General features: G+C 45.2%; 2 protein-coding genes and 1 pseudogene across 10 annotated transcripts in view; 2 read left to right on the top strand and 1 right to left on the bottom strand.

Annotated features, from left to right (window-relative positions):
• Positions 1 to 15,277, top strand: part of FRMD4A (FERM domain containing 4A) — a 336,245-nt gene that overhangs the window by 149,964 nt on the left and 171,004 nt on the right. Inside the window, exon 1 of one of the 8 annotated variants that reach the window (XM_081957225.1) lies at positions 12,845 to 13,250. The exons of 6 other annotated variants lie outside the window; for them this stretch is intronic. In XM_081957225.1, coding sequence (XP_081813351.1) covers positions 13,092 to 13,250 — 159 coding nt within the window. In that variant the 5' untranslated portion in view covers positions 12,845 to 13,091. Of the gene's footprint in view, positions 1 to 12,844; positions 13,251 to 15,277 lie in introns of those variants that run through there. One more of the 8 variants, XM_081957223.1, reaches the window with a different exon arrangement.
• Positions 1 to 15,277, top strand: part of FAM107B (family with sequence similarity 107 member B) — a 363,543-nt gene that overhangs the window by 201,916 nt on the left and 146,350 nt on the right. The window lies entirely within an intron of this gene.
• Positions 10,600 to 11,078, bottom strand: LOC309394941 (small nuclear ribonucleoprotein Sm D2-like; annotated as a pseudogene). Its single transcript has one exon. The product of its transcript is annotated as a small nuclear ribonucleoprotein Sm D2-like (transcript).

Genomic DNA, 15,277 nt, shown 5'->3' with positions numbered 1-15,277 from the left:
ACAAGTAGAACATTCATTATTCCGCTTGCATGATTAGAGGGAGTGAGCTGGGGCCGGGTGGTAAAAAATTAACTGGTGTCAGACTGTCAGAAGTGATTTAGCAGGAGGCAGGCGGGAAGGAGGCGGCCCTTTTTCCCATCATGCAAAGAGGAAGCGGCTCCTTTGGTGATGCTGGAACTGCACAGAATTTTTCTCTTCTCTTCTTTTTTTTTCCCTGTATCCAAGCATGGACAGCAATATTTTCTTTCTTATACCTCATTTTTATGGCCCATCAACTTTGCGGTGAAGCAAATCTAAGTAATTTAGATTTGCGTGTGTGCCGTAGCCGGGAGAAAAAAGAAAAAGGCACATGAGCATCACGGGGGAAGGAAATCCCTTGAGATATTTTCATTGCTGAATGTGGTTTTTTTCCTTATTCCCTTTTTCAGTTTCCCTTCCTTTAGCACGGGGCTAGGGACAGGATACGGCGGCTCAATGGCTAAGACGCTGAGCTTGTTGCTCAGAAAGGTCAGCAGTTCGAATCCCTAGCGCCACGTAATGGAGTGAGCTCCCGTGACTTGTCTCAGCTTTTGTCAACCTAGCAGTTCAAAAGCAGGTTAAAAATGCAAGTAGAAAGATAGGAACCACCTTTGGTGGGAAGGTAACAGCGTTCCGTGCGCCTTTTGGCGTTTAGTCATGCTGGCGACATGACTACGGAAATGTCTTCAGACAGCGCTGGCTCTTCGGCTTTGAAAAGGAGATGAGCACTGCCCCTAGAGTCGGGAACGACTAGCGCGCATGTGCGACTGGAACTTTTATCTTTTAGGGAAAGGGGAAAAAAACATTACTTTTTAAAATTGTTGTGCTCTTTCTTTCAAATTTCGTTCATTGCTCATGTAGACATAAACATACCCCCATACAAGTTGAATAAATAAATTTTTGTTAGTGCTCCTTAAGTTTTATAACAGCCAGGCCTCGACTTACGACCACAATTGAGCCCAACATTTCTGTTGTGAATCAAGACAGTGATTAAGTGAGTTTTGCCCACTTTTACGACTATTTCTTGCCCCAGTTGTTAAGTGAATCACTGCTGTTGTTGAATTAGTAACACGGTTGTTAAGTGGATCTGGCTTCCCCGCTGACCTTTGCTGGTCACAAAGGGGGCATTGTGTGACTCCGGGATGCTGCAACTGCCATAACTACCTGCTAGTTTAGCAACTGGATTTTGATCACGTGATTTGGGGGGGGGGGGCTGCAACGGTTGCAACTGGTTAGAATGCAGTTTTACAGGCTAATTCTGCCTACTTTCAAGAGTTCGATCCTGATCGGCTCAAGATTGACTTAGGCTTCCTTTTGATCGGGTAATGGAAAGGCACACAAGGCTAAAGGCAACAACAGCTATTTATTTTAAGTACAACAAGTGAGAACAATCCAGCGAAGGTTGAGTCTGACAGCAGCCCTTTGATAGGGAGCTGTCAGACCCTTCGACCAATAGGATTAAACCTCTGTTCCCACCGGAATAGAGGACCTTGGTGGAAACCACTGTAGTTGATACCAGTATCTAACACCTTCCTTCCTTCTTTCCTTCCTTCCTTCCTTTTTCTTTTATTCCATTTCTCATTCTCCTTCCTGCCGGCACAGTGGTTAGAATGCAGTATTGCAGGCTGACTCTGCCGACTGCAAGGAGTTCAATCCTGACCAGTTCAAGATTGACTCAGCCTTCCTTCCTTCCTTCCTTCCTCCCTCCCTCCCTCCCTCCCTCCCTCCCTTTCTCATTCTCCTTCCTGGTGGTGCAGTATTGCAGGCTGACTGCCGACTGCCAGGAGTTCAATCCTGATCGGCTCCAGGTTGACTCGGCCTTCCATCCTTCCAAGGTCAGTAAAATGAGGACCCAGGTTGTTGGGGGCAAGAGACTGACTCTGTAAACCGCTTAGAGAGGGCTGTAAAGCACTGTAAAAAGTGGTATATAAGTGCTATTCCTTCCTTCCTTCCTTCCTTTCTTCCTTCCTTCCTTCCTCTGTTATTCCCTTTCTCAATCTCTTTCCTGGTGGTGCAGTGGTTAGAATGTAGTTAGAAGGTAACTCTGCCCACTGACAGCAATTCGATCCTGACCAGCTCAAGGTTGACTCAGCCTTCCATTCTTCCGGGGTGGGTAAAATGAGGACCCAGATTGTTGGGGGCAAATATGCTGACTCTGTAAACCGCTTAGAGAGGGCTGTAAAAGAACTATGAATTGGTATATAAATCTCAGTGCAATGGCTATTGCTAAACTCCTGCATCTGTTCAGCTCACCCTCGCCACTGATTCTAAATAATACGGACTTAAGCAAAGACATTGGACTCTCGCTTTAGAGCCAACGTTTCCCCTTATGTCTGATGACTCCCGTCCGCTAATTGGATACAAGATGAATTGTTTTCATCAAAGGACAATAATGAGGATAATATTGCTCGGGTTTTAGGTGGTGTCAAGAGACATAATGTGTGCATTGTTCTTAGTTTAGAAATTGGTCAAGACTTTCCGAGGAAGACCATCTGTTCTTCTTACTTAACTGACGGTGAAGACTTCGGCATGTTCGCTTAGAAATAAGTCCCACCATGTTCAATGAGGCTTATTCCTTGGGAAAGGGGTAATTAAGCTATAATGTGATTTGTTTGGGGGGCTGCCCATTAGGCAAGGCCCCAACAGCCTGCCCAAGAAATCGTGTCAGTCTCCATTTCACTGCATATTCTATTTCTGCGGAGCTGGGGAGTATTGGGGGTGTTTTGTTTTCTTTTTTTTTAAAGCCGTTCTTGGTTTATTGGGACTGATTAACAAGTCTCTACTCATTAGCGGAAAATTCTGGCCGGGTTGGATTCGGGGTTGATAATGAGACTCATTAAAGGGTTTTAGAAACGTGCTTTTTAATTGTTGGTCTTTGGATCTGTCTATCCGTGCAGGAAAGTCTACTGGGTAAGGTTTTGAAAAAAAAGAATGGGCTAGGACTGTCTGGATGGAAAATCTGTCTGTTTTTAGGGGTATCACAGCTGCCATCTTCGGGGTGTGTTTTTTTTTTTTTACATCAGCTAGAAAACATGTCTGCGTCTGTTTATGCAGCTTTTTGGTGAATTCTTTTGTCTGGTAGCTTGAGTCTTCCTACCAACTTTAATGTTTCTTAGAACCTGTCTGCAGCCAGAAGAATTGTGGTTTTTCACAATTTCAATGAAAATCCAGTTTTGTATCTATCTTTGGGGGGATTTTTTTAAAAAAATCTGGTAGCTTGTGTCCTTCCTATCAACTTACATTACCGTATCCAAGATTCAGTCTGCAGCCAGAAGAATTGTAATTGTATTCGCTTTACAGTAAAAATACAGTTTTGTATCTATCTATACATCTTTTAGGGACACGGTGGCTTAGGGGCTAAGACGCTGAGCTTGTCGATCAGAAAGGTCGGTAGTTCGGTGGTTCAAATCCCTAACATCACGTAATGGAGTGAGCTCCCGGTACTTGTCCCAGCTTCTGCCAACCTAGCAGTTCAAAAGCACATAAAAAATATGCAAGTAGAAAAACAGGAACCACCTTTGGTGGGAAGGGAACAGCCTTCCGTACGCCTTTGGTGTTTAGTCATGCCAGCCACAAGACCACGGAGACGTCTTCGGACAACGCTGGCTCTTCAGCTTTGAAACGGAGATGAGCACCGCCCCCTACAGTCAGGAACGAATAACACATACGTGCGAGGGGAACCTTTACCTTTACACATCTTTTGGGGGATTTTTTAAAAATCTGGCAGCTTGTGTCCTCCTACCAACTCACATTACCGTTTCCAAGATTCTGTCTGCAGCCAGAAGAATTGTAATTGTATTTGCTTTTCAATGAAATTCCACTCTTTCGGGAGTCAAACAAATTGCATAGTTTTTGCTCATGTAATTACCAAAGCATAGAGAAGTCAACAAGGTAAGGCATTCAGGTTCATATGTAGATGTCAGTAGGCAAGAAACAATGAGAGTTTAAAGGTAGCAACGGTTTCTGTTCCACAATTACCAGCAGGTGACATCTCTTGACTGACTTGGTGAGGTACCACAACTTAACTATGGGGTGCCTTTGACTCGCGTCCACAATTGGGATCCTAAAATCTGCCTTGAGAGGTGTGATTGCTAAGTGAGACATCGCGTGATTTCGAGTCGCAATCCTTCCCTCTGAGGCAGCAGGTAAATAACCCCCTCATCTGAAGGGTATAGGAGCCCCCAGACTCCTTGATAAGCTCCTTGATGAAAGCATTAATTAAGTCTGCATATTAAAAGGACTTCTGTAGCTCAGTTGACCTGGCTCCTCAGGAGTTGGCTGAGATAGCTGCAAATGGTGAGCCCCTGGAATTGTGAGCATGTGATTGTGCAACAGTTGTAAAACACTTTTTTCAGGGCTTACTAAATGAGTCAACCAAGGACTTACCTGAAAGGATCCAGATTGCTAATGGGAAAAAAAACCTGGAAGAAAGGAAGAATTCAGCTCCAAAGAAGCTCTACAGGAACATTCATGAAGTCCAGGGCATCTCAATGGATTGAAGGCAACAAGCATTTCATGGCCAATTGATTGAATTTCTATTCTGCTTTGAAGGAATGAAATCAAAACAACTAACAACAACTACATGAAAGAGAAAGAGAGGGGGGAAGACAACAATCTATTTATAACCCAATGAACAAGAGGGGAAAAATAGAAACAGAGCAAGGTTGAGCACCAAGAGAATTAAGACTCTCTTCATTTGATGTTTACCTCTGGATGGAAGATGTCTATGGCCATTCTCAGTTATCCAGGCCACAATTGTCCCAAAGGTGCTTTTTCAGGAGGCAACTGGACTTTCTGGTTTTTCTCTGAAGATGTTTTGCTTCTCATCCAAGAAGCTTCTTGGAACAGAAAAAGGTCATAATTTCATTTTTTTCTGACTTAAAATAGAATTAGGTTTCACCAGCTTCAAAAGATGACATTGCTCCTCGCCCGCCATCAAGCTAACATTAGATGCAAATCCTGATTATAATTATTTTTTTAAAGGAAAATCATGTAATCATAAACCCCAATACCATCCACCATTAACCTAAGGAGCTGGATGAAATTTAGCACATAATACCCTTGTGAATGTGAGTTCAGCAAATGTCCGGAGAACAGCCGTAACTGTAGATTAGTTCTTTTTTTTTTTTACTACTGGTTCTGCGGGTGTGGCTTGGTGGGTGTGGCATGGCTTGGTGGGTGTGGCTTGATGGGCATGGCATGGCCTGGTGGGCGTGGCTTGGTGCGTGTGGCTTAGTGGGCGTGGCAGGGGAAGGATACTGCAAAATCCCCATTCCCTCCCCACTCTGGGGCCAGCCAGAGGTGGTATTAGCTGGTTCTCCGAACTACTCAAAATTTCCGCTACCAGTTCTCCAGAACCTGTCAGAACCGGCTGAATTTCACTGCTGAGTCACCCACTGTGATAACTTTTTTTAAAAATTCAATCTTGCCTCTTTTATTTTATCTGACCATGACTATCTTCCAGGACCAGATTCAATTTCAATTGATTAGCAGTCTGCAGAAATGAATATTTCTAAGAATGGATCTTTTGTCTCTTGTTTAAAAAGTAAAAAAAAAAAAAAAAGAGCTGAATTAGCAGATTCAGTGTCTACTTCATACGTTCCCAGGGTCCTAAGATGCTTTTACGCCTGAAAACCCAAGTATATTTTTTCAACGGTCTTGGAATTTGCAGTCCTCTCTGTGCAAACATTCAAATTCCATCACTGTTCCTTTGTGATGCACAAAACTGTCAGTCTTCCCAGACCTTCGCCATTCTATGAATCATATGAATGCTTGTTTTTACTACAGCTATATTTCTCCTCCGTGGTACCCATCGCCAGGCTCAACCAGATGTGGATGGGGTCGACATCTGCAAGGGGGTGAAAGTGATGTGGCGATGACAGCCCTGTCCTTTTACTACATGCATACCAAATGATAAGGCCCTTCATCACCACACCACATCTGCCAAGCACAGATTCTCATCCCACCACGGATGTCCCAAAGCTCTTTCTAAAGTTCTTTTACCTCTCTAGCACCGTCGTTTGCTATTCCCTGCTTCCAGTCAGGATAAAGGGAATCAGAACAATCAATCCTTGTTCGTTTTGTGAACAGTTAGTAAGAGCAAAGGCTGCAACATCTGGAGTAAAGCTATGTGGATGCTTTTGTATGTCGGTGTGAGCGAAGACTTAATTTTTTTTATTTATTATTAGTTTGTCAAACGTACAGGGTAGCAGGTATAAGTATGAACATGGACAGGAACAAAGGAAATGAAAAAATGGGGACAGGAGGAAAGGGACGGTAGGCACGCTGCTGCGCTTATGCACGCCCCCTTTACAGGCCTCTTAGGATTGGGGTGAGGTCAATAGTTGACAGGCTAAGGTTAAACTTTGGGGGGGTTTGGGAAAGAAACCACAGAGTCAGGTAGAGCATTCCAGGCGTTGACCACTCTGTTGCTGAAGTCTTATTTTCTGCAATCGAGTTTGGAGCACTTGGCCTTGAGTTTGTATTGATTGTTTGCCTGTGTATTATTGCGGTTGAAGCTGGAGTAGGACATTGTAGCAGATAATTGTGTGTACTACTCAGACCGAAGGCGGCGTAGTTCTAAATTGTCTAAACCCAAAATTTCAAGCCTGGTGGCATAAGGGATTCTGTTGTGAGCGGAGGAGTGGAGGAGGACTCTTCTTGTGAAATACCTCTGGACCTGCTCGATCGTATTAATGTCCGATATACAGTGGGGATTCCAGACAGATGAGCTGTATTTGAGAATTGGTCTGGCAAAGGTTTTGTGTGCCCTAGTTAGCAGTACAGTGTTACTGGAGAAGAAGCTTCGCAATATTAGGTTAACGACTCTTAATTCCTTTTTGGCAATGCTGTTACAGTGAGCTCTGCCGCTTAGATCGTTTGAGATGAGGGCTCCTAGGTCCTTGACAGAGTGAGGGTCGTCTACGAGGTCATTTCCACCCAACTTGTATTGGGTGTTCTGATTTGTATTGCCAATGTTTAGAACAGAGCATTTGTTAGTTGAGATTTGGAGTTGCCAATTGCGCCACCATTCTGACACACAGTCGCGGTCAAGGTCATCGTTGCTTTTTCAAGAGGCAACTGGATTTTCTTGGGAAGACTTTTGAAAAAGCACCTTTGGGACATGGTTGGTGCAAGCACTCTTAAAACGGATGACCCTGGGACCTAGATGTAGGGCCAGGTAGAAAATGCAAGCAAATAAAAGGAGGGAAATGAAGATTGTAATTGGTTTTCCCCCCTTCCCCATTGTTCAACTCTTTGTTGATTTATTCCACTGCCGGTTACTTTTCTTTTCTTGTGTCAATGTTGTATCAACATCCCTGCAATGAATTTCTTTAGCCCATTATTCTCCCTTCCTTAATTGCAACAAAATAATGTAGTTCTGGCAGATTGGCTATTTGAGCAAGTTTTTGAGAGACGACTTGCAAGATACTTGGGATTGAATTACATTCGCTCTTATTTTTTTATATTGCATTTGAATGTTGATCCTATTTAGAGTTAGTACATTGGATTGGTTGATATTGGGGTTCATTCTTTAAATTTATATTTGTATACAGTACTACCATGAATCTTGGAAGCTGGGCAGTACAGAAATACAGTATGTGGAATAAATACACTTAATATAGAATAACTGCAATAAAATACTCTAATATTCTCCATATCCTTCTTGATATCCATTTGCATCCAAATTCCCCATTCGAGCGTGCCACGTACGCTCCAACTTTCAAAAACTTTTCCCTCAATTTCCCTCAAATTTAATTATTACCCCACAGGCTTCTGGATTCCTTTAGAGAAATTGGCAATCCATTCAACCACCAACGTTCGTTGAGAAATGAAGAAAAACTGAAACATCAAGCAGGCAGATGTTTCTGTGGCTTGACCGGTTCTCTTGTGAGGAAGTTAAACAAAAAACACTTTGCAACATAATTCCCACCAAGTTGTTTGGAAATTCAGAATGCTCCAACTTGATCCTAGTCTATGGAATAACAGGAAGCACGATGTTAATCTATGGTGCATTCCAGATAATAGTGGGAGCCTTTTACTGCTTAGCGATGAATTTTACAGCTAGCTGAATATGTTTGTTAGTTAGTTAGTTTACTTTGTTGACTGGCCCCTGGGCCGCAGCAAAGTGCAGTGGTCCAAGCACAAATTATTACTAAAATCCCATAAAAACAATTCAAAATGGAATTGGGATAAAATACAATTTAAAATGAAATTGGAATAAAATGCAATTTAGAATGGAATCAGAATAAAATGCAATTTTAAATGATATCAGAATAAAATACAATAATTTCATACATGGATATGCTTTAAAAAGAAACAAAGAGCCGGCCAATGAATCAACATCCTTCACCTTAAAAATGTTTAGCTTCCAATGACAGCTGTCAATCACTATCACAGTAAAAGACAGGTAGTTCTCGACATACAAGCAGCCTAAATTTTCTGTTACTAAGAGAGAAAAGTGTTAAGCGAATTTCACCCCATTTTACGACCTTTCTTGCCACCCTTGTTAAGTGAATCACTGCAATTGTTAAAGTTAGCCACACGGTCGTTAAATGAATCTGGCTTCCTTGTTTGATTTCACTTGTCAGAAGGTCGCAAAAGGGGACACTGCGACCGTCATAAATATGAGTCAGTTGACAAGTGTCTGAATTTTGACTTCTTGCAATGGCTGTAAAGGGTGAAAAATGGCCACAAGTCTCTTTTTCCAGTGCTGTCGTTACTTTCAACAGTCACTAAACCAATGGTTGCAATGTGAGGCCTAACTGTGTTTCAGGGAAAGAGGCAAGCCTTATGGGGGAGCATGCCATGGCTGTGGGCTTTGTAGAAGTCTCTAGCCAACAAGCGGGGGTCTCTATCCCTGAGGGCTCTGATCTAACCTTCTGTAGCAACTGATGAAAAGAAAAAGCTCTAATTAACCAGATAGAATTCAATTGTCGAGATAAGGCAATGAGGGGGTTCCAATCTTAGCCCCCTCAGAGAAGGCTCGCAATCTGGGAGTCCTCCTGGATATGCGGCTTAGTTTAGAAGAACACCTGACGGCCGTGACCAGGGGGGCCTTTTACCAGGTTCGCCTGGTACGTCAGTTGCGCCCCTTTCTGAATCGGGATGCTCTGTGTAGTCACTCATGCCCTCGTCCTTTCTCGCCTGGACTACTGCAATGCTCTCTACATGGGGCTGCCCTTGAAGAGCACCCGGAGGCTTCAGCTGGTCCAGAATGCGGCCGCGTGGGTTGTCATGGGGGTACCTAGGTGCTCCCATGTCACACCCCTTTTAGGCGGCCTGCACTGGTTGCCGGTTGTTTTCCAGGTGCGATTCAAGGTGTTAATTATGACCTTTAAAGCGTTCCATGGCTTAGGCCCAGGGTACCTGCGAGACCACCTACTGCCACCAGTAGCCTCCCACCGTCCAGTACGATCCCACAGAGTGGGAGCCATCGGCCAGTGTCGGCTGGTGACCCCCAAGGGGAGAGCCTTCTCTGTGGGAGCGCCTTCCCTCTGGAATGAGCTGCCCCCGGAGCTTTGCATAAGCCCCGACCTCCGGTCCTTCCGATGCGCCCTAAAAAGTTGGCTTTTCCAGCAAGCCGGCCTGGCCTAAATAAAATAAATTATTAATTTTAATTGTTAATTGTTAATCCTAAATTTGATGTAAATTGTCAATTGAAGGTTATTGGATTTCCTATTTAATCTTTTTAAACTTTTGTCACATGTGTTTTTATGTTGTACACTCCCCTGAGTCCTTTGGGAGAAGGGCGGCATAGAAGTCCAATCAAAACAAAAAGAAACTTTCCAACTCTGTTACTCCGTATTCTGCCTCCACAGTTGTCCAGTGCACAGAAGCTCTTCCTCTTCCTCTCCTTGGGACCTGAGTCCCTTCCAAAGAGAGACTTCTCCGGTGAGGGCCTGTTATCCTCTCCCTCCATTGGCAGATTTCTCGTGTTTTGGTAAATCCATGTTAAATATTATATGAGCCCCCTCAGGCAGGAGAGATTCACGGGAGATTGGGCAAGCTGTTCTCAATCAAGGAGACCCTGGGATTTAATGCTTGTTTAGAGAACTTGCATTTAAATGGGCGACGTCAGTTCCTTTTGGCAGTCTGGTCCAATAAAATAAATATGCATTGTGATTATTTAGGGGGGGGGGATATTCAGTGGTGTAATCAGGGGCCATGGCTCTCCTCTCCTGTCTCCTTTCCAATTATGCTTTCAAACCCAACTGTGTCCTAACTTTTGATGATAACATTTATGACCCAACTAGGTAACATCGTCAGTGCTAGAAGGGAGTGGGGTTTGTGGAGTGGCAGAGGACTGGGGGGGGGGGGGACGGACCTTGGTGCTGTCTGAGCTTGGTGGTTTCCTTGAAGACGTTTCATAACCCAACTAGGTAACGTCATCAGTGCTAGGTAGGAGGAAGGTTTGCAGAAAGGGGGAAGAGGAGGAGGACTGTGGGATCCTTGGTGTTCTCTGAGCTTGGTGGTTTTCTTTTTCTTTTTCAACAAAATGTTTATTATATTAAAAAAGGAAAATCAAAGCACCCACGTGGAACATACTGAGGTGATGAGGGAATTTCATCTGTCAGCACGTCAGGGAGTTGCATACTTGTGACAGATGGAACATCTGAAGAGCAGTTGACTATAAGACACCCCCGCCTTAAAACTAAAGGCAACAGATTCCAGTCTTTTGAGCAGGAGCCCCAACGTGGCCTCTTGGCATTGCCAGGCTCGTGAGCCACCTCGGCCTCTTTCCTTGCCAGCAATGAGGGGATTCCTCAGCACCACAATGACCGAATCTCCCCGCAGGAACATCTTGGAGGTGTAACGGTCTTTGTTGACCACCTTGGACTTCTTCTTGCCTTTCCCACTTTGGGCACCTCGGTCCGTATCTCCTCCACGTTCTCTAACACCATGTTGCAGTGCCTATCAAAGGCCTTGACGCGTCCCAGAAGCTTCTTGCTATTGCGACAATTGATGAGCCCCTGGGTGTTATTTTTAACGGATTGTGTGAGCACCGACAGAGGCCCTGTGTTGAATTCCTCCAGCTCTTGGGGTTCTTCGGGGGTCATCTCACTTTTGGGCTTATTTAAGAGGCTGTGATGGATCCGGTGCTCATTTGAGAAACGACTCCAGAGCGGTGAGAACGGAACACTTCCCGCTTCCGGGCTAAACGGGGCACGCATGCATGAATGCCAGCTTGGTGGTTTTCTTGAAGACATTTCATGACCCAACTAAGCAACATCATCAGTGCTAGAAGGGAGTGACATTTGTGGACTGGAGGAGGAGGAGGAAGAGGTGGTAGTGTTGTAGGAGAGGAGGAGGAGGTGGTGGTCAATGACTGTGAAGTCCTTAGTGCTCTTAGCTTAGCTGTTTTCTTCAAGATGTTTCATGACCCAGCTACGTAACGTCATCAGTGCTAGAAGGGAGTGGGTTGAAGAGGAGGAGGAGAGAGGGGAGAAGGAGGAAGTGGAAAAGGAGAAGGACTGTGAGGTCCTTGGTGCTCTTTGAGCTTGGTGGCTTTCTTGCAGACGTTTCATGACCCAACCAGGGAATGTCATCAGTGCTAAAAGAGAGGGGGGTTTGTGGAGTGGGGGAGGACTGGGGGAGGGAGGCTTGGTGCTGTCTGAGCTTGGAGGTTTTCTTGAAGACATTTCATGACCCAACTAGGTTAACATCCTCAGTGCTAGAAGGGAGGGGGGTTTGTGGAGTGGGGGAGGACTGGGGGTGGGGGTTGGTGCTGTCTAAGCTTGGTGGTTTTCTTGATGGTACCTAGTTTGTGTCATGAAACGTCTTCAAGAAAATAACCAGGCTCTGAATAACCAACCCCTTTTTTTTTTCCTTTGGAAAAAGTGCAGAGAAGAGCAACTGCGTTGATGAAAGGCCTGGAGACTAAAACATAGGAAAAACGGCTGCAGGAACTGGGTAGGGCCAGTCTGGAGAAAAGAAGGACCAGGGATTATATGATAGCAGTATTCCCATTATTTGAGGGGATGACACAGAGAAGAGGGGGGGTCAACCTATTCTCCAAAGCACCTGAGGGCAAGACAAGAAACAATGGGTGGAAACTAACCAAGGTGAGAAGCAACCTGGAATTAAGGAGAAACTTCCTAACAGTGAGAACAATTAATCAGTGGAACAGAAGTTGCCTCCAGAAGTTGTGAATGCTCCATCACTGGAGGCTTTTAAGAAGAAATTGGAGAGCCATTTGTCTGAAATGATGCAGGGTCTTCTGCTTGAGCAGGAGGTTGGACTAGAAGACCTCCGGGGTCCCTTTCAGCTCTATCCTGGTTGATTGACCTCTCTTGCATCCAGTTGATTTGACTTCTCTGGGTGGATTAATGGGTTTCCGTTTGAACTGGCATCCGGCAGTCTTTTTGTCCCGCAGAGGCTGAACTGAAACACACTCAAACATTCCTAACTGGTTTCCCTTTCCAGTAGTGGTGCAGATTTGTGGCTTTCTTCCTCTCGCCTCCCTCATTTTGGAATGTGGAAAACGATTGGCGATAGGCCCTTTTTGATGGTTAATATCCGAAAGGGTGATGTAAAATATATGTGTGTATTACAAGAACAAGTGTGGCAAGGAAATGTTTCAGCCGTTCCCCTTTGCATCTTCAAGAGTTAAACAGAAAAAGGTCTCGAGAATGTTTGGCACTCAAGGAGTCAGTCAGAGAAAAAAGAGCCTTGTTTTCCATCCCTGCCTGGACAGAATTTTGGCATTTTGGAGGCCAAGTAATGAGTCCCGATTTCAGTTGGTAACTTTCATTCCCCGGCCGAACTGTGCAGAAAGCAGCAACATGTCAAGGGAGGCTGACATTTTTCAAAGATAAGACATTCCTTCTGTAGCAAAAGAAGAGATTTTTTGGCATTCAGGGGACAAGCAACAGCCTGAGGACGTTGGGAGGAATTGTTCTCTCTGAGAATGACTCCCACCAACGAAATTTGGGGTTGATTCAGGGTTTACCCCTTTCGTGGAAAAATCTCACTGACATTTAAACTTCGTTCGATAGAAGTCTGGAAACTTTGCAAACCGACGAAAGGACCCGTGCCAGGTTTTTTTTTCCCCTTCTGCTTTGTGAGTTGGCATGGCAGCTGTGCCTTTTGGGTTGGAAGGTCTTCTGTTGAGTTGGCATTCCCTAGCCTGGAATTTCTCTTCGCGAGTCCTGGGCGCTGACCGGTTGAGGCATCTCCAGCTTGTACGCCTGATGCTTAAACCATGGTGCATCTCCAGAGCTGTATACCAGGTAGAGTAAACTCTATTTAAAATCTGGGGAGGGGAGTTGCAAACTGTTTGCGTGTCTTTAGAAGAAAGGAAATTCCTAGGGAAGCTAATTAAACAAAATGGAGCAGGAAGGGACCTTGGAGGTCTTCTAGTCCAGCCCCCTGCTCAAGCAAGAGACCCTATACCTTTTCAGATAGGTGACTGTCTAGTCTCTCCTTAAAGACCTCCAGTGATGGAGAAGAAAGGAAGGAAGGAAGGAAGGAAGGAAGGAAGGAAGGAAGGAAGGAAGGAAGGAAGGAAGGAAGGAAGGAAAACAGCATAACAGAATAACAAAGTTGGAAGGGACCTTGGAGGTCTTCTAGTCCAACCCCTTGCTCAATCGGGGGACCCTATACCATTCCAGACAGGCTGTCCCATCTTTTCTTAAAAACTGCCAGTGATGGAGCATTCACAATTTCTGGTGGCAAGCAGTTGCACTGATTGATTGTTCTCACTCTTAGGAAGTTTCTCCTTAATTCCAGGTTGCTTCTCTCCTTGATTAGTTTCCATCCAGGGCTTCTTCTCTTGCCTTCTGGTGCTTTGGAAAATAAGTTGAGCGCCTCTTCTTTGGGGCAGCCTCTCAAATACTGTAATACTGCCATCATGTCCTCCCTCGTCCTTTTCTCTAGGCTGGCCAGAGCCAAATCCTGCAGCCATTCGTCGTATGTTTTTGTCTCCAGGCCTTCAATCATCTTCGTTGCATTTCTCTGCACTTTTTCCAAAGTCTCAACATCTTTTTTTTTGTTTGTAACGTGATGACCAAAAAACCCATTATGTGCTGTTTTCCATAGAAGGTAGCAGACCTCAGTCTGGTCCCTTCCAGTTACGCTGAATCCTAGGCTGAAATCTCCAGTAAATTGGATTTCCCACTTGCCATTATCCAGCTATGGCTCTTGATCAAGGATCAGGCGTTTGCAAAGACAGCTCGCAATCAAGGCTGCACCGACAGCTTGAAATGCAAAAGTCCGGGATGCAATTTGGATTGGAATGGAGTATTTGATCCTCTCCATTTTTCTATTAGGGGAAGCTGTTTGCTTTCTTCGCCTGGAACCCAAATGCTGCCCTCCAGCTAGCAAACTAAAAGCAGAAGAGAAGAAGGGAACTGGGGAGGAAGAAAGCAGGGAGGGGAGAAACTTCATGCACTCATTTATGCTTTGTTTTGGCAAAGTTCTTATAAAGGATCTATAAATCCTTCGAGGAGAAGAGAGACAGAGCTATTCCTGGTACTCAGTCCAGCTCTTCTGTAGCTCCACGTTCTGCTGAAATAGAGGAGCACCAATGGGGGAAGGAGGGGATTCCTAAACTGGTGGTGATCTCTAGTGGTGTAGCTCAACCCAAGGGGTCTCTGGGTCAAAGGCTTTCAAGAGACCCTCGGTTGCCTTGCCATAACTTCTCCCTTCCTTCCACCCATCCAGCCCTCCTCCCCTCTCCACGTTCACAAATAACCAGTGGAACGCCTTGCCTCCAGAAGTCATGGGTGCTTCATCACTGGAGGCTTTGAAGAAAAGGCTGGAATGGAATGATACAGGCTTGAGCAGGGGGTTGGACTAGAAGACCTCCAAGGCCGCTTCCAGCTCTGCTATTCTGTTTTCCTTCCTTCCTTTTCCATCACTGGAGGTTTTCAATAAGAGACTGGACAGCCACTTGTCCAGAATGGTGTAGGGTCTCCTGCTTGAGCAGGGGGTTGGACTAGAAGACCTCCAAGGCCCCTTCCATCTCATTCCAGCTGTGGGTCCTCTCTTCTCATTTGTCTCTGTAGATCTCCCCTCCCCTCCTGCCTTTGTACAGTGGGGGGGGGGGGCTGCAGCCAACCCACCACTATTGTTGCTGGCTGAACAGACCTTTTCCTAACTTGTGTCCAGTTCCCTCTGCAAGTATCTCGAACTGGGCGAAACAGGAGGGCCTGGCGGCAGCTCCGAAACAAGGGGAGGCCCCTGCTCTGCTTTCCCCCCCAAACCTGGATTGCAAAATGCTTTTAGGGGAGGGAGAGGTTTCCTTTCCCGATTTAGA

This window comes from Natrix helvetica (assembly GCF_964273705.1).
Source record: "Natrix helvetica genome assembly, chromosome: 6".
NCBI lineage: Eukaryota > Metazoa > Chordata > Lepidosauria > Squamata > Natricidae > Natrix > Natrix helvetica.
Note: the sequence above shows the minus strand (reverse complement) of the source record. Positions and strands in the feature narration are given on the sequence as shown.